The sequence below is a fragment of the Physeter macrocephalus genome, chromosome 15 (genome assembly GCF_002837175.3).
Source record: "Physeter macrocephalus isolate SW-GA chromosome 15, ASM283717v5, whole genome shotgun sequence".
In the NCBI taxonomy this organism is placed as follows: Eukaryota; Metazoa; Chordata; class Mammalia; order Artiodactyla; family Physeteridae; genus Physeter; species Physeter macrocephalus.
The window spans coordinates 29,058,696-29,079,746 of NC_041228.1; the positions used below are offsets into that span (position 1 = coordinate 29,058,696).

General features: G+C 36.6%; 1 protein-coding gene across 1 annotated transcript in view; it reads left to right on the plus strand.

Moving 5' to 3' along the window:
- The first annotated feature begins 1,451 nt into the window (after positions 1–1,451).
- Positions 1,452–21,051, plus strand: part of EIF3E (eukaryotic translation initiation factor 3 subunit E) — a 59,672-nt gene continuing 40,072 nt past the window's right edge. Inside the window, exons 1-7 of the mRNA XM_024129961.3 lie at positions 1,452–1,580; positions 7,562–7,676; positions 9,292–9,409; positions 13,354–13,396; positions 14,457–14,561; positions 19,686–19,811; positions 20,487–20,611. Of these exons, the coding sequence (XP_023985729.1) occupies positions 1,491–1,580; positions 7,562–7,676; positions 9,292–9,409; positions 13,354–13,396; positions 14,457–14,561; positions 19,686–19,811; positions 20,487–20,611 (722 nt within the window). The 5' untranslated portion in view covers positions 1,452–1,490. The remainder of the gene's footprint in view (positions 1,581–7,561; positions 7,677–9,291; positions 9,410–13,353; positions 13,397–14,456; positions 14,562–19,685; positions 19,812–20,486; positions 20,612–21,051) is intronic.

Below are 21,051 nucleotides of genomic sequence, written 5' to 3' on the forward strand. Positions count from 1 at the left end.
GCGCGTCCGGAGCCTGTGCTCCGCAGCGGGAGAGGCCACAACAGTGAGAGGCCCGCGTACCGAAAAAAAAAAAAAAAAAAAGTCACTCTGGCTTATACATGGAGAATAAACCACAGGAGTAAAAGAGGGGAAGCAAGGTGATTCGTGAAGAGACTATTTCAAAAATCAAAGCAAGTGATAATGGTGTTTTGGAGTAGGGATTAACTTTGTAGGTGGTGTGAACTGATTGATCAGGACATGCTTTAAAGGCAGAACCAGAGGATTTGTTGGTGAAGTCAATGTAGAGTATAAGAGAAAGAGAAAAGTCAAGGACGACTCGAAGGTTTTGGGTCTGAACAACTGGACAGATGGAGTGGGCATTCACTGAGGTGGAGAAGAGTGTAAAAGGAGCAGGTTTTGATGAGCTACATGGGGAATTTGCTTTTGGACATGTTAATGTTGAGATGTTGGATATATGGAGTTGGCTGTTAACTAATAGTCTGTGCTGGGGCTCTAATTTGGGAGTTGTCAATGTGTGGATTGCATTTAAAGCCATTAGGTTGAATGACATCACTTAGGGTCTAGAGAGTGACAAGGTCCAAGGCACTCCAAAGGCACTCCCAAATGAAGAGGTCTGAAAGACGACAAGGAGACAAGAGTACTTAGAATAAAAAACTCACATTCCCTACTTTAATGGAGACCTGGCCCTTCTCCATGTCTGTAACCTCACTCTCCAGTCTGGTAGGATACTCAGTTTTTGAAGGACACCAAGCCCTTTCCTGTCTCATGGCCTTTGTCTTTACTGTGCTTCCACCAGGCATGTTTCCACCCAGGCTCTAATTTTGGTCACCTGCTTCTCTTACCACAACCTCGGCTAAATTGTAACCCTGAGTTTTGTCTAAATACCCTAATTGAAAAGCCCCAAACTGGCACCGAGTCCCTCACCTCCCTGTTCCCCCGACACCAAGTTATGGCTTTTACTATAATCTGAAATTATTTCACTTGTTTTTTGTCTAGAAGACCATCCCATCTTAATTTAACAAATGCTTACAAAACGATTACTATACACCAAATAAAAGCTCAGCTGTTCCTCCTTGTACGTAATTTTCTGGAGAGCAGGGGCCTCATTATCTTGTCCTTTGCCGCATCTCCAACACAAATGACATTGCCTCAGCAATCAATTCTGAGTTTTCAGTATTTGTTAACGGAAAGGATTGCGGGACACCAACAAACTTGCAAACAAAAGGAATTTTGCCCGCCCATCCACCCCGTCCCAGAGTTGCCGGGAAGGAGGGAGGGAGGGAGGGAGGGAGGGAGGGAGGGAGGGAGGGAGGGAGGGAGGGAGGGACTCGCGCATGCGCCTTTGTTCCCTGAGCGCTCGAGGCTGTACCCCGCCCCTTTCCTTTGGCTGGTTTAACTACTGCACATGCGCGATAAGGGTCTTGTCCGTTCGTTTGTCGGCTCTATCAATAAAGTTTTAGCGAGCGCACACTTCTCTTTTCCTTGGCAAGATGGCGGAGTACGACTTGACTACTCGCATCGCGCACTTTTTGGATCGGCATCTAGTCTTTCCGTTGCTTGAGTTTCTCTCCGTAAAGGAGGTGAGTGGGTTTTTAAGCGCGAGGAAGGCGTGGGAGCGCGTGAGATGCGGGGCAAGGCGGAAAGGCGGTGGCTGCAGCCTTAGGCCTTACCCACGTGTGAGGCGGCCCTGAGTTTGCTCCCGAGTCGGGCAGTAAGGATCTGCTGGTAGTTAAGCGTCGTCCCTGTTGATTAGCACCGCGGAATTCGGCCGTGAGTAGGGGTGAGGTGACAATATGAAACTCAGGGGAGAAAGGGAGGGGTCTCTGCTTCACTTCTTGAGGTGCCAGTGCCGAAGGGACTTCCGCGTCGTTCCTCTTGGAAGTTGACGATTGGCTGGCTTCCCTGTATTAATGCTTGAGCTTAACTTCAAGCTGGCTTCTAAAAGCAAATTGGACTGTTAGAGATTTAAATTTTTCTTTTGGGCACAGTAGAAAGGGTGACCTTGGCTTTGTGTTTTTGCTTGCCGGATCGTTTGGAATGATTTTCTTACACTTAAATATCTAGCCTCTTGGTTTCCGTAAAGTTGTGAGTTCTTTGCGAGGAGTTTAACTGGTGTTTCGGTAAATAGCCACTTCCTAGAAGCGTAGCATATTTTGTCCAGTGGGGGGGGGAACCCAAAAAATAACCCGACAGTAATTTTATCTTAAGAGTTGTTTTTCAGCGTATAGATGTACAGACTTCGAGTGATTTGAATTGGTTGTTAATGTTCATTGAGCTATTCTGGATATCTTGAAAAAGTATTTGGTCCTAGTACCTCATTTAAAAATATGTCTCAGTCCTAAAAGTTTGGAAATATTAGGCTTAGTTATACCGTAGTTTATTGGGAAATTGATGCATTTTAATAGTTATAATAAAGTAATATTACTGTGATGAAGGAATTAGAATATCGGTCAGAAAAATGCATTCTGTTTCTAGGAGCAGATTAAACCGCAAGTCTACTTAGGGCACTCTAGATTTGGGGAGTAGATTTTGTGTGTTCCAACAGCAATAAAACAAAAAAGCCCTACAAATAAACATTAAATTGTTCTGATAAGTTTTCAAAATTTCCCATGGTTCATTGGATAGGTATAACCCTCAAATTCATATGAACCTTTTCTAAACACCTACACACAACTCTAAAGTTGTTGATTTTAGGGAACAGCAAAGTTTATTTCCAATAAATATTCAAGAATGCCTTGCCATATAAAGCTTTATCTTGAAATGTTTTTGTCTTGATTTTTCTTTTATAGGATGTACTTAACCTGTATTGTAGAACTTGATTAAAACAGCCCAGTCTGCCTTCTGTTTCTTTTTTGGATAATTTAGGATGATTTACCAAAAATCACGGAATAGAAAAATATCCTCTATGCTTCTAAACTACCCAAACTTCATATTTTTGTAATGTGTCTTTACACTTTTGTTTTTCAAGGCAGAAAGATGAAAGGGAGGAATACATAAGTGTAAATTAGTTTTTCATAGGGCAAGACCAAAACTGTGAACGGCAGCTGAGAATCAGTGGAAAATAACTGCTCAAAACCTGTTTCCTTGGAGAGAATGTTGGTAAGATGGCTGTGATACACCAAGGGGAAGACAGATGCTGGAGTATTTATTTATCATTTACTAAGTATAGGACTACCATGGAATTGTGAGAAATCCAAGATAAAATCCAGACATCTCATCACTAAAAAACTTATCCTTTGGTGGAGATAGAGGTCTGTAATTATAAGGCTAAGAGTAATAAATGTCAGAAGTAGTGGCAGAGGTACAAAAATTGTAGAAGTACAATTTTGAAGAAGTACAGAAAGGATTCTGAGGAAGAGAGGCTTGAAGTTGAGTTTTGAAGGCTAGATGGTTAGGATAGTCAATGATCATGACACATGAGGGTATCAATACTATAAATTGAATATATTTATGGTATCAATATGTTGGAAAATATAAACTCCATTGGAGCAGGAGCTTTGTTTTATTACCTTGCTGTGTTCTCAGCAGATAGAGTCTGGCATAAGGGCTTCTCATCATTATTTAATAAATGAGTGAATATATATTTGAACCTTAGTGTTCTTTATTCTCAAGTGAGTGGAAGGCCAGATAGTGTTTAGCAGCCTGGGTACTGAATGGGGACCTGGATTAGGATCCTGGCGCTGTCACTTAATATCTTTGTGCACTTGAGAACAGTTTCTTTCCCATCTTAACTAAGCCTTTTCTCATGCATAAAATGTTGGTACTACCACCAGCCTCACAGGGTTGTTAGAAAAATTACATGAAATAGTACATATAAAGTATTTAGCCTTCTGGGACAGAGTAGGTACTCCTAAGTGTTTTCTGTTAGGAGGCTAGGCCATCCTATATGAGAGGGAAGTGAGGCATTCAGTTGGGTTTGTTTGTTTGTTTTTTTTAAGTTTTGTTTTGTTTGTTTTTGGCTGCGTTGGGTCTTCGATGCTGTGTGCAGGCTTTTTCTCTAGTTGCGGTGAGCAAGGGCTACTCTTCTTTGCGGCGCGCTGGCTTCTCATTGCGGTGATTTCTCTTGTTGTGGAGCATGGGCTCTTAAGTGCGCGGGCTTCAGTAGTTTGCAGGACGCGGGCTCAGTAGTTGTGGCTCGTGGGCTCTAGAGCGCAGGCTCAGTAGTTGTGGTGCACAGGCCCAGTTGCTCCACGGCATGTGCTATCATCCCGGACTAGGGATGGAATGCATGTCCCCCGCATTGGCAGTTAGATTCTCAACCACTGCGCCACCAGGGAAGTCCTCAATTGGGGTTTTGAGGAGGGAGGTAAAGACTGGAAATGGTGACTGAGGAAACTGACCAAAGACAAATGCAAAGATTGATAAGTTTGGAGGGCCCAGCTGAGATTGGAAATCACACATTTATAAGTGGTCATTCTTGGAGTGAGAGAAACGGTAGTTTATTTGAGTAGTATAGAAATATGTGGAGGTAGGCTGGTGATAAATAAATGCCATCTAGAGATTGATGAAAAGGATTGCTGATTAGAGAAAATTGATGAAAAGGATTGCTGATTAGAGAAAAGCACAGATGTGATTGAATAACATTATTGCCTAGTTCTGAAACATTTTATAGGTGACCTTAGCTATAATATAGAAAAGAGATAACTTTTTTCCAGTGCTAGAGATAGACATTGAATTGTATTTGGTTGGAGAAAATGAATGGAATAAATGTTAACCGCTAAAGAGAAGAGCTTTGAAATAGCCAAAAACAACATCCAAACTAATGTAGAAAGTGACAAGCAAATAGGGTGATGTAAAAATTAGAAAGAACAGAGGGTATGTTGAGGGTGATGAACCATTTTAGAGGTAATAGTGGAAGAGGTGATGAATGTAAGTTAAAAGTCTTAGAGATGAGCTGATGAAAGTTGTTATGATTTGCGGGATAAAGGAATTTTAAGGCTTGAGTTTTTAAAGAATCATCAGTATGGATGTTGGATTTGTGGAGGATGACTGCAGGAGGAGGTGTCAAAAGAAGATTTTTAATCTATTAAAAAGTAGGAGTTGTTTTCAAGAGGTTGATAGACTGTGTTGGCAGACTATAACCTGTGAACCAAATACAACCCTCTCTGCCTGTTTTGTATGGTCTGAGCTAAAAAAAATTTTTAACAGGTGAACATTTGCAACCTTTCTCAATTATAGAACAATAACTGTACACAGGTTAAGTGAAATGTTTCCTGCCCAAAAAGAATTCCATTCTTCTCATTAGTAGAACTGTATTACAGAAAATTTTATTCCATATTATATTTTTTATTTCAAAAAGAAAATTGTTGAAGCTTTTCTCTCTTATGGTACTTATATATAGTATCCTTGATTTTTGCTTTTTGGCTCACAAAATCTTACTATCTCTTCTTTACAGAATAAATGTGCCTATGAGATAAAATTTAGAGAGGATGATATAAGCAGATATAGATTTAAGAAGAGGCCAGTGAGGTCTGATGGCAGAGGAGAAATGCTTTGGATCTGCAGTTGGGAGAAGCATTACAAATTAAAAGCTATTGATGAAGTGGTGAGGAGAGGTGGCATGCCAGGAAGTGGATGTTTTCACCTAAGATTAGGGTTTCTATCGGGCAAACTGAAAGGAAACTTCTTTTTTTTTTTTTTTTTTTCTTTCTTTCTTTCTGTACACGGGCCTCTCACTGCTGTGGCCTCTCCCGTTGCGGAGCACAGGCTCCGGACGCGCAGGCTAGCGGCCATGGCTCACGGGCCCAGCCGCTCCGCGGCATGTGGGATCCTCCCAGACCGGGGCATGAACCTCCGTCCCCTGCATCGGCAGGCGGACTCTCAACCACTGCGCCACCAGGGAAGCCCTTCTTTTTTTTTTTAAGTAAACTTTTTATCAGGTATAATATGTGAACAGAAAAGTGAGCAAATATAAATGCTTTTTTTCCCCAAAGGAAACACATTTATGTGTGACCACTATCCAGATCAATAAATAAAACGTTGCAAACGTCCTAAATAACTGCAATTTATTTATCCAGTCTAACGTTGATAGGACTTGGCTGTTACAAATAGTGCTGCTGGGAACATTCTTGGTAATGTCCTTTGAATATATGTACCCATTTCTCTTGGGTACTTAGGAGTAGAATTGCTGGGTTAAAGAATATTTTAGCTTTAGAAGATAAAAACAGTTTTCCAAAGTGGTTGTAGTTCTGCCAGCAGAGAAAGTGTTCAGTTACTCTGCAACAATACCAATACTGGTATTGTCCAGTTTTTTTAGTTTTTAGTGTGATTTTAATTTACATTTCCTTTATGACTGATGCGGTTGAGGACTTTTTCCGGTGTTGGCCATTTGGTTGTGCTCTTGTGGAGTGCCTACTAAAATCTTTTAGCCATGTTCAATTGGATTGTCTATTTTTTCTTACTATTTTGTAGGCGTTCTTTATGTAGTTTGGAAGGTTCAGGTTTGATCTCATGGCTATACCGTTTGACCGCCTTTATCTTTTCTTTTCACGGGTAGTAAAATGTTGTATAATCTTCCTTCATTTTTCTTTGCTTGACAAAATTAGATTTAGTCCAAAAATCTTTTCTTTTGCTGAAACCTTATCTTGACTATGATTAAAAATTGTTTTGAGGGCTTCCCTGGTGGCGCAGTGGTTGAGAGTCCGCCTGCCGATGCAGGGGACACGGGTTCGTGCCCCGGTCCGGGAAGACCCCACATGCCGCGGAGTGGCTGGGCCCGTGAGCCATGGCCGCCGAGCCTGCGCGTCCGGAGCTGTGCTCCGCAACGGGAGAGGCCACAACAGTGAGAGGCCCGCGTACCACAAAAAAAAAAAAAAAAAAAAAAAAAATTGTTTTGAATTATGTTACTGTCTCTCTCCCTGAATGCTATTGTGTAGAATCCTTGACATACTGATCAGTACACTTCATGTTTATGTGAGTTTGCTTATATGTATCTCTTTGGTTCCTGAACTGTGGGTTAAATTACGTTTCTTGAACTCTTTGCAAAAGCTAAAACCTGGTATGACAAGGTTGACTGAAAGAATGGGTGCCAGTTTGTTTCAGGGGTGGGGATGGGAAGGATTTTAACTATTTAGTGGAAAAGTAAGTGGGGGAAAAAGGAGAGGCCACCTCAACGAGAAATGGGTAGGCGTCATGTGGATGTGAGAGAGACTAAGAAGGTAAAACATTTAAGAGTTGATTCTTAATTACCTGAATGTGGAGAGGAGTCAACAATACTATGTGCTTATCAGTGGAGTTGGTGTGGTTTATTTACTCACAGCCTTGTTCTAGAAAGGCTAAAAGATGACTTGTAGGGACACATTAAAAAAATCAGTATAAATCAGAAGTTGGTGGGAATGGCTTTGTGGTATGTAATTGCCTTTATTTTAAAGTTGCTAGGTAAACAAAATATTTTATGTCTCTGTAGGCTGATTGCTTGACTTTCTTGTAGGAGGGTGAATTAATAGTATATATTTCATTAAAAAAATAGTTCAGGACATATGTTTCCAGGTACACTATCTTAATAACCACTTTACTTGAGGGAACTTCAATTTATTCATTAGAAAGTAATTTTCTCTTGCAGATATATAATGAAAAAGAATTGTTACAAGGGAAATTGGATCTTCTTAGTGATACCAACATGGTAGACTTTGCTATGGATGTATACAAAAACCTTTATTCTGATGATATTCCTCATGGTAAGTTTTGTCATTACATCTGAAGCTGGACTTGTGAACTGAGGGCATGTGTATTAAAAGTTTTGTGATTTATAAAAGTACTTTAGCCAGAAGTCTTAATAATTATTTGAATGATTTAAAAGTTCTTTGGATGAAAGGTAATATGAAGGTTACAGGTCTTCTAAAGCAGTGGCCCCACCCTTTTTGGCACCAGGGACCGGTTTTGTGGAAGACAATTTTTCCATGGTCTGGGGGTGGCAAGGGAATGGTTCAGGGGGCAGTGAGAGTGACGGGGAGCTGCAGATGAAGCTTTGCTCCCTTGCCCGCTGCTTACCTCCTGCTGTGTGGCTGGATTCCTAACCAACTGGTCTGCAGCCAGGGGTTTGGGGACCCTATAAAAGGGGTGAAACTACTTTAAAACATGGTCATCAAATGTCTTCAGTTCATAGTATGCAGCCTCAAAGTTGTACTTATTAATCAGATTGTTTCCTTAGAATTATCTGGGAATTTTGCAGTTTTTTGACTTGCTTTTTCAGTTGGCATCTTGTATGCCTTAGAGATTTCTCTTTTGTCTTGAAGCATCTGTGTTCTCAAAAGCATGGTCCCCAGAACCAGCATCCTCAGCTCACCTGGGAGAACTTGTTAGAAATGCAAATTCTTGTGCCATACCGCAGATCTACTTAACCAGAAAATGTTGGCTAAAGACCAGCACTCAAATTAGGGGACTACTGTGGTATATTTTGAAATCCTTGTTTTCTGTAGTAATAGATGTTCTTAAAACAAGCAAACAAAAAAACCCCACTATGCACATAGTATTTTAAAAGATTATAAGAACTCAGTAGAGAAATACAGTTTACTTTGTTTAAATTGACATTTCTCAAAATTTGATCACAGATCCCCTCTGTGTTTGAGAAACACTCTCCTAGTATTAGTACTTTCTAATATATAATGTAGAAATTATTACATAAACCATAATCACTATTTTGACTTCTATTATAGTTCCCTGCAAGAACAGTAGCTCTTTAAATTTTAATTTGTGGTAGAAAAGTAAACTATTTCTTAGTGAAACTTTAAAACATGCTAACGGGATAAATTATGTGCAAGTTTTCTCTGACTTCATGATGTGGTAAAAAGAACCTATAGAATTGGTTTTGAGAGATTACAGAAGTAGATTTAAAGTGAAAAGAGAAATTATTGACTGGATTTAAATTCCATTCAACCTAGTTGAAAACCTGTAGTAATAGTATGTAAACCCCTCTGAGCCTCTTCAGACACTGTGGGATAATCTCCTGAAAGAATTCAATGAAAACAAATATAAAAACACTGAGAATGAAGTCTGTGAAATGTAGAGTTAAATAATTGTTTCCTCAACAGCTCCTTCTCCCAGGCTGTATCTGTATATTCCTCAGTTTCTTCTAAGAGTAAGAAGAGGATTCACTCTTCCTTTATGTGCCTTTGCAGTGCTAGAAAGAAGAAATTGGATCTGGGGGAGTTACTGAGTTGGTGGCTCCTGGCACATGAATATATTGGGGAATAAATATATACACAATTTAGTTAGATTGAAAAATTTCCAGAGACATCCTCATAGTGAGCAATATAGTTTAACATTATAGTACTCCTTTGCATTTTTAATTAGCTTTGAGAGAAAAAAGAACCACCGTTGTTGCACAACTGAAACAGCTTCAGGCAGAAACTGAACCTATTGTGAAGATGTTTGAAGATCCAGAAACTACGAGGCAAATGCAGTCAACCAGGTAACCTTTTTAAAAAAAAATTTTTTTATTGAAGTATACTTGATTTACAGTGTTGTATTAATTTCTGCTGTACAGCAAAGTGATTCAGTTATACATATGTATATACATATTATTTTTTGTATTCTTTTCCATATGGTTTATCACAGGATATTGAAAATAGTTCCTTGTGCTATACACTAGGTCCTTGTTGGTTATCCATTCTGTATGTAATTGTTTGCATCTGCTAATCCCAAACTCCCAGTCCATCCCTCCACCACCCCCCTCCCCCTTGGCAGCCTCAAGTCTGTTGTTCTCTGTCTGTTGTTTTCTGTGTCTGTGAGTCTGTTTCTGTTTTGTAGTTCATTTGTGTCATATTTTAGATTCCACATATAAGTGATATCATATGGTATTTGTCTTTCTGACTTACTTCACTTAGTATGGTAATCTTTAGGTCTGTCTATGTTGCTGCAAATGGCATTATTTCTTTCTTTTTTATGGGTGAGCAGTATTCCATTGTTTATATGTACCACATCTTCTTTATCCATTCATTTGTCGTTGGACATTTAGGTTGTTTCCATGTCTTGGCTATTGTGAATAGTGCTGCTATGAACATAGGGGTTCATGTATCTTTTTGTTTTTTTTGTTTTTTTTTTTTTTTTTGCGGTACGCGGGCCTCTCACTGTTGTGGCCTCTCCCGTTGCGGAGCACAGGCTCCGGATGCGCAGGCTCAGCGGGACTCTCAACCACTGCGCCACCAGGGAAGCCCCATGTATCTTTTTGAATTATAGTTTTGTCCAGGTAGATGTCCAGGAGTGGGATTGCTGGATCGTATGGTACCTCTATTTTTAGTTTTTTAAGGAACCTCCATACTGTTTTCTACAGTGGCTGTATCAATTTACATTCCCACCAACAGTGTAGGAGGGTTTCCTTTTCTCCACACCCTCTCCAGCATTTGTTTGTAGACATTTAATGATGGCCATTCTGACTGGTGTGAGGTGGTACTTCACTGTAGTTTTGATTTGCATTTCTCTAATGATTAGCAGTGTTGAGCATCTTTGCATGTGCCTGTTGGCTATCTGTATGCCTTCTTTGGAGAAATGTTTATTTAGGTCTTCTGCCCAATTTTCGATTGGGTTTTTTTGTTGTTGTTGAGTTGTATGAGCTGTTTGTTGTGTTTTTGTTTGTTTGTTTTTGCCGCAGCATGCGGGATCTTAGTTCCCTGACCGGGGATTGAGCCCTTGCCCTTGCAGTGGAAGCACAGACTGGACTAACCACTGGACTGCCAGGGAATTCCCTGTATGAGCTGTTTGTGTATTTTGGAAATTAAGCCGTTGTTGGTTGCATCATTTGCAAATACTTTCTCCCAGTCAGTAGGTTGTCTTTTCATTTTGTTTATGGTTTCTCTTGCTGTACAAAAGCTTGTAAGTTTGACTCGGTCCCATTTGTTTATTTTTGCTTTTATTTCTGTTGCCTTCAGGTAACCTCTCCTTAATTTGAATTCTAAAAATTCTGTTTTCTGGATTAATACAAATGTTAATTCATACTTTAGTAACCCAGTCTAAAAGTTCACAGTTTAAGAGATCGCTTTATCTGTTTTTTTTTCATTTATCTTTATTCTGTAGGGTCGAGGAAGTCCTTAATTATAAATGTTAATAACTAAACTCTTTTAGAACTTCTTTACCAGTTAATCCAAATCTGATTATGCTGAGCAGCTCCACCCTTCTCCCCCCTTCCCAGGGGACATTTGGAATGTCTGGAGACATTTTTGGTTGTCACAACTGGAGAGGTGCTACCGGCATCTAAAGAGGAGAGGCCAGGGATGCTGCTATACATTCTACAGTGCATCAGGCAGTACCCTCACTTCCCCCAAAAGAATTACCCAACTCAAAATGTCATTAGTGCTGAGGCTGAGAAACTGCCTGGGCAATACCTAGAGCACATGGGTTGCTCAATGTATGGGAAAACTGAGCTCACTTTATCACTTTGCTACATTGTCTAATATCCTTCCATGCTCAGCCCAAGGAGGGTAGTATAGGGCTGGTATGGTTATATTTTATTCCTGTTTTCCTCTTGGCTAGAAATCGACTTATTGTTTAGTTTCCAAAGAAAGCGTGTTACCCTACTCTGACTTCACTAATTGAAGCCCTTTGGGTCATTAAAAATGTTTAAAAATAGTCTTTTACTAAAATTGAATATTGCCATTGTGGTAAATCTTTTCTATCAATATATTCACCTGAGGATTTGTTTAGGATTTTACCATGTTGCACCTTGAGTTCTTAGGATATGTCATCAAACCAAATTTTTAGAGTGATTGGCTCTAAGTTTTCATTTGTGATTTGAGAAAGTGTTACCAGGTATGTTTTAGAAAAGCAGCAAATACTATACAATTACTATACCTTACTATAATGTGCCATGTTATATAGTATGTATATATATACACAGAGATAACTATATCTTACAAAGCTATTATATATATGTATTTTCATATATATGTATATAGCTTGTATATAGCTATCTCTGTGTGTCTGTGTATACTAGTATACACTTAGAATATCATGAGTAATTGTAGCCCTTCAAGTCACATGTAAGTGCCTACAAAGGGACAACTGAAATAATGCAGATGTTAGGGTACAACAGAAAATTTAGGATTTTAATACTAAGTTTAGTCTAGTCACTTAAATACTGGGAAGTAATTGGATTAAGGTATGAATAAGATGAATATAGATTTGTTCGCTAAATATTAGAAAAAGATAGCTCCTTTTAGCTTAATAGGCAATAAATTGTAGATAAATGAAAGGATGGAATTGGGGTTAAAAACTTGTAATGTAATTAAATTTATAACCTATTCATTTTCAAAGTAATAACCCCTCCCTGCTGATTCCCCATTTTAAAATTTCATTGAATGTGTAGTTTTGTACTTCTCATACTTTCCCAGAAATACCATATCAGCCAGAGGACAGTGATTATATACCTGAGGTATAAGGCGTATAACACAAAGTTATTCACTACGAGCTACAGCAAGTGTTAAGTGGCTTTTTTTTAGATCTCTTTATGTTAAAATTTCATGCATGTTTTTATTTAGTATTATAATATGTTCATGTTAATTTTAGTGGTAACATATCCCCTCCCCATTAAACCTTCAAGTAAAATTATGCTCCCAAAAGACATGCCACAGTATTCATTCTTACAATGAGCCTAAGAAAATGGTTTCATTTTTGCAAATGCCCAGAAGGCGTGCAACTCTGCCACCTGTCACTTGTTCCTTGGTGTCTTTGTCATCAGTTTGTCTTTTACAAGGCTGCCAACATCTCAAGTTATGCAAAGCTAATTTTAAAAATGTTACATTGGGTTATTTGACACTTTGGTATGAATAATAATCATATAGAGTATGTAACATAGATAGCATGTGAGTTAGGCATGATTTATTAGTCTTGTAAATTTGCCAAATCACTGTCCTTATGAGAAATACTAACATTGTGGAGGGGGACAAAATTTATATGCAGGATAATTCCTGCTTGTTTGTATAGTACATTATTTCCATCTCTATCCTATTTTAAGAATATATTACCTATTAGAAAAGTATCCTCAAGAGAACAAATTCCATTCTCAGTAGGTTAACACCTAAGCAGACCTCACTGACCTCACTGTAAGAATAGTCAGAATGTTCTGGTTTTATTACCTAAAAAACTTGGATCATGTGGTGAATCAGAACACATGATTTTCAATTAGGGCTAAAGAAATCTGAAAGTGAAATTTTAAGTTTGCAGTTCTCCTTGAGTTCCTATTCCTTATGTTCAAAACATGTAATGTTCTATTTTATTCTGGAAGTCTTATTTTATTTTTAGTGTTTAAGTATTAAGATAATTAAATTGGCTTTATGTGAGTAATAAGATAGAAGTTGAATAGGCTTGTTTTGTTTTCTGTGGCCTATAAATTAGAATAATTTTTGTTTTTTTATTATTAAGGGATGGTCGGATGCTGTTTGACTACCTCGCAGACAAGCATGGTGTAAGTGGTCTTTTAAAAAATTGTTTAGTTGTTATGTTGTAATAAGGCTAATTAAAGAATAGTGCTGTATAGATAGATTCATGGCTTGACAAGAGTATAATTTCCAGATTAAGTTATTAGACATAATACCTGGTATGTTTTTGAAACTTTAGTTTTTAAAAATTGGTCTTGATTGGAAAATAATATCCTTATACTTAGCTTTTTAGGTAACAGAAATTCTCAAATTGTTTGTTCCAGAATGATCATGTAATAGTTAGCGTTTTATATTTCTGATGGATAAACAAGTGGGTAAAAACAGAACTAAATTTGAATTAGAATACCTTGAGCAATAGCATTAAGCTGCCTTGTGGAATACAGTAGCCCTTGACATTACCAAGACCTTCATAAACCCCCATATAAAGGAATGTTGTTATAGGCTTTCCTAGTCATCTCCCAGTCTCCTTCCCCTTAACTCAAAGTGTGAGGCTGTGTATATAATCAGTTCTTTAACTTGCATTCAAGTTTTATCATTCATTTAACAATTATTGTAGCAAGAGACATGCTGACCACTCCAAAATTACTCTTTCTGGTTTCCATATAGAATGTTGTGTATTTGTTAATGTTCTGGTTCGGAGCCCTTCTCTTGATTTTTTGTCTTTCACTTTGCTTGCATCATTAACTGTAAAAGTTGGTGTAATTTGGGGGCCAGTTTTTTCAGAGAACTGAAGTTTACTATACACATTATTTGTACAGAATCACAAAGTCCTTACAGGGATGCATATGCTTGGTAGTTGTCTAAGCTCATTCACCAGCTAAGGGACTCACACATCAGACCTTCAGCTGTAATTCAAGTTTGTATCACAACAAAGTAGGTATTGTTACAATTCAGAACTGTGAATGTTAAATCCAACAATTCCTAGTATGTATTTTAACGATCATGTGCTTTTCTGATTTTGGGGGGCTGGGGGGGAGGGTAGTAACTTATGAAAGAATTGATATCTGGGGATATTTGAAAGAGTAAATGGTTTGAATTTTAAAACTCAATTAAAAAATAGAATTTAAGCTTTTTTCCTTTTTTTAGTTTAGGCAGGAATATTTAGATACACTCTACAGGTATGCAAAATTCCAATATGAATGTGGAAATTACTCTGGAGCAGCAGAATATCTTTACTTCTTTAGAGTGTTGGTAAGTAATTTTTTTTTCTTTTTCTTCTCTTTTGTAGGTTACCTTGGTTCCTTAAAACATGTCTGTAGATTTGATCTGTCCATTAAGTTTTCAACTGTTATTGGCAAAAGGAGAAAAAAATAAACTTTCAACAAAACCAAATAGAAATAGGAAACCGTATTTCAGGGCCTCAAAATTTGAAGGGAGATTTAACTTGTCCTTGAAGTCCAAAAGTAGGACCACTAATTTTTCATTTTATGTATAATTTTATGATTTTAGCATTAGTAGAATTCTATCATGTAGTGAATTTGTTATAATATTACTGTACAGCACAGTGAGTGGCACATTGTGGGTGCTTAATATTTACTGAATAAATCTATTATTCCTAATTTTAATTCAGTATTTTGTGCTGTGTGTATTCCTTGAATTTGTTCTAAACAGCTGTGGAATTCTAATGATATTTGAAAAGATTTTATGCTTTAATAGTAACTTTTTTCTATTTACTTCTGCCCTCAGGTATTAGACTACAAAGCTCAATTTATTTTCATTATGTAGGGAGTAGATGAGTTTAAATAGTACTGCCAGAAAAAATCCCTAACCTTTTTTTCTTCATTTGTCTACTTGACAAGTTTCCTAGATTCATTGTGTTTGTTAGGGAAGGAGAGTTGCATGAAGCCAAAGGAAAAATCAGGATTTCACATTGACAGATTTCTTTCTTATTCTGCCTTCTGTTTAGGTAATTATATTAATAAATACCTTCTAAAGTTACCATAATTCTCTTGTTTTAACTAGCGTCTCATTTGAGAAATTATAATTTGTTACTTTGGATTAGTAAGCAAGTACCTACATCTCTGATATCTCTAGTTAACCCTAGAAGTTGGGAAATGACCTCTTTAAGACAGGAACTTTTTGTCTTCCAACCTTGGAAGAGTCCGTTCTTTCTGTCTCTATTTTCTGGTGCCTTTTTTCTTTTAGCCCCACAAGTCACAAAGAAAAGACTCAATGGCTGCTGTCTTTGGTTGTTTTCTAGGAAATTAAATTTTCCTTTTTTGCAAGTGAGGAAAGAGTTCAGTATTATTAAATCGAATAAATCCTACACTTAAAAAAAGTGCTTAGACAACTTCATTTTTTAAAGTACCATCCTTCCTTCAAAGAAATAAAGATTTCAGTTTATTTCCAAGTTTGATTTGAAAAAAAAAAATTGTCCCATTTGTAAACGAATTCTTAATTTACAGTTTAGCTGTGGTTAGCTTGCAAGTGCATTGAAGGTAATGGGTGATGCTAAATTTGTAGCAGCTTATCAGAAAATTCCATCAGTTTTACTTTGAATATTATGAAGGATTTAGGAGAGCAAAAGTTGATTACTTTGGAAATGTAAACAGCTTAGACGAGGATTGTAAAATCAGAAGCCTGATATGATTACAGGTACATGAAAAGAGTTGGTTATTCATATCATTTGTTAATGCTGGGAGTGAATTTTGAGAATGAAGATTTAGTGTCATGTTAGAGTTCTAGCACAGTAAATTTATTGTTGCTGGTCAGTGAGTGAATGTGCCATTTTGCTAAGACATGGAAACTTAAGGTAACTGCTGGAAATCCAGATATTGAAACTCTTCTAGCATATCCACCCTTGAAAGCAGATTGGTATGAAGAGCCAACTGTAATGACATGGACTTGAGCCAGAGTAGTATGCATGAATCTTTTGGGGATTAAAAAACTTGCTACACTGCTGCAAAAAGCTTTTATCCTAACACATATAACATATTTTAGTTTTAATAGTATTATTATGTTTATGTAGTATGGTTTCATAATTAGTCTGAAAATTTCTGCATGTGATAGCTATATACTTAAAAGTTTGCAGAGTTTTTATATTTACTTTTGTAAAATACGAAGATCTAATTAGTTTCCTGTCTTAAAAAATTCTGGGTTGATCTTAAGCTTTTACATTGCCTAGCAGATCTTATGATGGAACTCACATGATGTTTAAGTGATTGAATACCGTGGTCCGGATACAAAATTAATGTTTTACATTAAGAGCAGTCAAAATATAGTGATTGGATAGTATTCAGAAATTAGGTGCAGTTCGTTTTTGTCCCATCTTGTGCCACAGAACAATTGAGTTATGTGGGAGTTGGTTACTTCATGTTGGCATATTGATAAAGGCTAATTAAGCTAAGTTTAAAAGTGGATTATTTACTTTTTCTTTTGATTTAGATAGGCACCACTAAAAAAATCTATGTATTTGAAATCTTGTTAATAGCAAAGATAAAAATCCTGTTTTGGATTTGGGATAAATAATGTCAATGTTTTTGCTTATTATTTAATTTTACTTTTTTGCAAATGGCCTGTTTTCATTTCTTTTCTGGTGGTTGATTATTCTTTTAAATCTATGGTTAGGGAAACATAAGCTATGAAAGAACCATTGTAACTATGATCTGAGATTAGAATTTGACTCTCTGAGTGACCTATTGTAGGTCAGTGTTGTATAAATTAAAGCTGTATGACCCTAGAATCTACTTTTATTTTTAAAAGACTTCATGGCTTTTAGAATACATCAAGTGCTTAAATGCACCCTATTTGATTGTGAAGCTTCTTTGAATCATGCTCTAAGAAATGCATTAATTTGAATTGAAATGGTGGAGCAGATTTGTTAGGAATTTTTGAACATTTTTGTTTTAAAAGTTATTAATTTATAACTGTATTTTAATTAATAACTGTATTGTAATTATTTTGTTAAAATTTGCCCTCACTGTGGCCTTCGGTCTGGCTCCAAAATATAACCCCTCTCCCCATCCAGCTATTTGAAATAAAAGTGATTTTAAGATGCTGGGACTATTGGTGATCATATTTGTGTGTGTGTGTGTGTGTGTGTGTGTGTGTGTGTATGTTTCACTCAGAATTTAAAATTTATCTACTGTAAGTACTTGCCATTCAATTTAAAGGTACTTTTCCTTGACTGAAGAAAGCTTGAGTAATGATGATTTGGTGAAGTTTTAGGCTCTTGACTGAAGTTTTGGATCTGATGTACTCTGATAATGTCACTGTAAAAGACATCTATTTCATATTGATTCTCATATATATTTTTATCCCACTTTAACATCTAAAATTAGGATGTGTCCTGAATTGACCTAAAATAATATACCATCAAATTGATGACATCTTAGATTCAATGAAATATTAGTACTTAGATTTCTTTGTAAGGATCAAACATTTTATCCTTTGTAATTTGAACAATAATTTTATAGATTTTTATATAAGTTTTTTTGATTTCAATGAGTTTTGACAAATGCACATACCTGTGCAACTACCACCAAATCCAGATAAAGAATATTTCTGTTACCCCAGAAAGACCCCTTGTTCCCCTTTGCAGTCATACCTCATCTCTGGTTCATCCATTGGTCTGCTTTCCATCCCTGTAGATTAGTTTTGTCTGTTCTAGAATTTCATGTAAGTGGAATGATACATGTAAGCTTGTGCCTGGCTTATTTTGACTAGCAAGTTTTTTGAGATTTGTTTATATTATTGTATGTATCAGAAGTTTGATTCTTTCCATTGCTGACTAGTATTCCATTCTATGAATATACTGCAGTTTATTCATCTATTGATAAACATTTGGGTTTCTTCTGGGTTTTGTTTATTTCAAATAAAGACATGAATATTTATATACAGGTTTCTTATGGACATACATTGTAATAATAATAAGAACCAGTGATTTCATGGTTATGTTACAAGTTTTAACTTGCAAATTTAGTCTACTATTTGCCTGTTCTGAGAGTTTGCTAAATGTTTTCCTGTACATTTGAATTAATTACTGACATCAAAGGAAGAATTTCAGTATAGGCAGAGTCTGAATTAGGCAACCTATAATACTCTGATATTATCATTTCTGTTCTCATTATCATTGTGGTAATGACTCACATTTCCCAAGTTTTTATTATGTGTCACATGATGTTATAATGTTTTTACATGTATTATGTGATTTAAGTCATACAACAACTGTGGGGGCTTCTGTTACTATCCCCATTTTATAGATGAGGAAGCTAAAGCACAGATGGTTCAGCTACTTATAGTAAGTGGTAGAGCCAGAATTATTGGTGGTTGGATTTCCAGTCCTGCCCATATGATTTTATTTAACTTGTAATTATAATATGTACCAATAGTACTTTACAATTAATAGTACCATGTAAGTGCTTCAGTGAAAAATTCAAAATTTCAGCTTGGGGTATAGAAATGTTTTCTCCCTCCAGTACCCTCACTTGCTTCTGCTGCTTTAGCACAGTTCAGAGTCATATCTACTTTCTTTGCCTTGTTTTGGGAGTCCTGCTTACTTGTTTTTGTTATTAGCCTAGTCCTTATTAGGTGTTTGGGTTTATGACCCACTTGCATCAATGGCAAGAAGAGATAGAGTACCCTCATTCCTCCTTTTTTGTAGGGTTAAGACTGCAGTATGAAATTTTATAGCTTTTATGATTGGAAGTATAATTTTGAACAAATTATGCTCTCCGTGCATCAGTTCCCCTCTTTAAAATAGGGATAAAAATTATTCACCTTCCAGGGTTTTACAGTTATATAAGAAAATGAACTTCTGTTTCTCAGTACATATTCCTTTGATAATTATTAATGTTATTAACCAGTAGACCTGCTTTTTTTTCTCTCTATGACCTCTTCCACTTATATCATAACTTGGAAGTTTTTTTGTTCTGGAAATAATTTTTCTAAATTGTAGATGAGACTCACAAGTCTTGATTTTCACATCTTCACTCCAGGAATTTTTAGCAAAAAATTGCCTCTGATTCTAACTTTGTTTGCAAAGTTTTGAGTCCCTAAAATTTGATTAATTGTGTATAAATTATCTGAAATGGGTTACACTAAAACACTGGTGCTGTATCCTAGTTTTAAGTTATTTATCTTCTGATCTAGACTGACTATCAAAAACCTGAGTATTTTTAGTAAATTAAGTTAAATGAAATCTATTTGAATCAGCTTAACCAGTGTGATCCAAATAAGGGCTTATATAACTGGAATTTGGGGAAGAGTGCTATAGATCTTTTAGGAGGCCCGAGGGATATGTAGGGTATAAAATATACATTATCTTTTTTTCCTCCAGAGTATTCAGAATATAATTAATTATGATTGCTTAAACAGGTTCCAGCAACAGATAGAAATGCTTTGAGTTCACTCTGGGGAAAACTGGCCTCTGAAATCTTAATGCAGAATTGGGATGCAGCCATGGAAGACCTTACACGGCTAAAAGAGACCATAGATAATAATGTGAGTTACACTTTTTCAGGGTAATTTTCTGAAATTTCTATGTATCCTTCATACTTTCTGATAAGGAAAACACTGTGTACTTTAAAAAGGAAGGAGGAAAGGGAGGGAGACTAAACTAAAATGTTGACCTGATATAAAAATCACAGTGGGTTAGTGGGTTGATTAGTTTTACTGAATCTCCTTGAAAGAAGCTGTCAAACTTCTTTTGGCTCTTAAAGAAAATAACTCAGTTTTCATTTTTGTTAGAGCTTTGGTGCCTCTTTGATCTGTTCCAGTGGAAATGACATAATACTCTTAGTGCCACCCGTTATTGAAAGTCTAATGCAGAAGATGACAGTTTTCATCTACTATTAATGTCTAATAAAACTTAATATGAAGTGTTTAATTTAGTCCTTGCTTATAAAATGTTTTCTGAAATAAGTATAACTTAGAGCCTCTGTAAAAATGGCTTAGTGGATATTGTTGAATCTGTCTCTGAGAACAGGGAAATTTTGAATGTCAAGGGTCATGCAGAGAGTAGAGTGGTCTGGGGGATTGGACTTTGATCATAATGATCACTGTGCATGCTTTAGAAGGTTCTCATTTAAAATAAAATTCTGAGATCAGCCATGTTTATTCCCTTTCATCTTTCTCATATATTAATATTTCCTATGTATACCTTTTTTAATCTTTTAGTCTGTGAGTTCTCCACTTCAGTCTCTTCAGCAGCGAACATGGCTCATTCATTGGTCTCTGTTTGTCTTCTTCAATCACCCTAAAGGGCGCGATAACATTATTGATCTCTTCCTTTACCAGCCACAGTAAGTTATTTCACTGTATAGTTTTGACTTTAATTATATGAAACCAAATAGAATTTTTAAAATTTAAAATGTACTTCTCTCTAACATTTGAATTTGTTGTCACATTTTTTCCCCTCTTCATGTGGTAGATTTGCTTGTTAATTGAAAAAGCTTACATGTAACTCTTAAGTAAATTATTTGATAAAAGTATACTTTTTTTTTAAACGTTTATTGGAGTATAATTGCTTTACAATGGTGTGTTAGTTTCTGCTTTATAACAAAGTGAATCAGTTATACGTATACACATGTTCCCATGTCTCTTCCCTCTTGCATCTCCCTCCCTCCCACCCCTCTAGGTGGTCACAAAGCACCAAGCTGATCTCCCTGTGCTATGCGACTGCTTCCCACTAGCTATCTATTCTACGTTTGGTAGTGTATATATGTCCATGCCACTCTCTCAC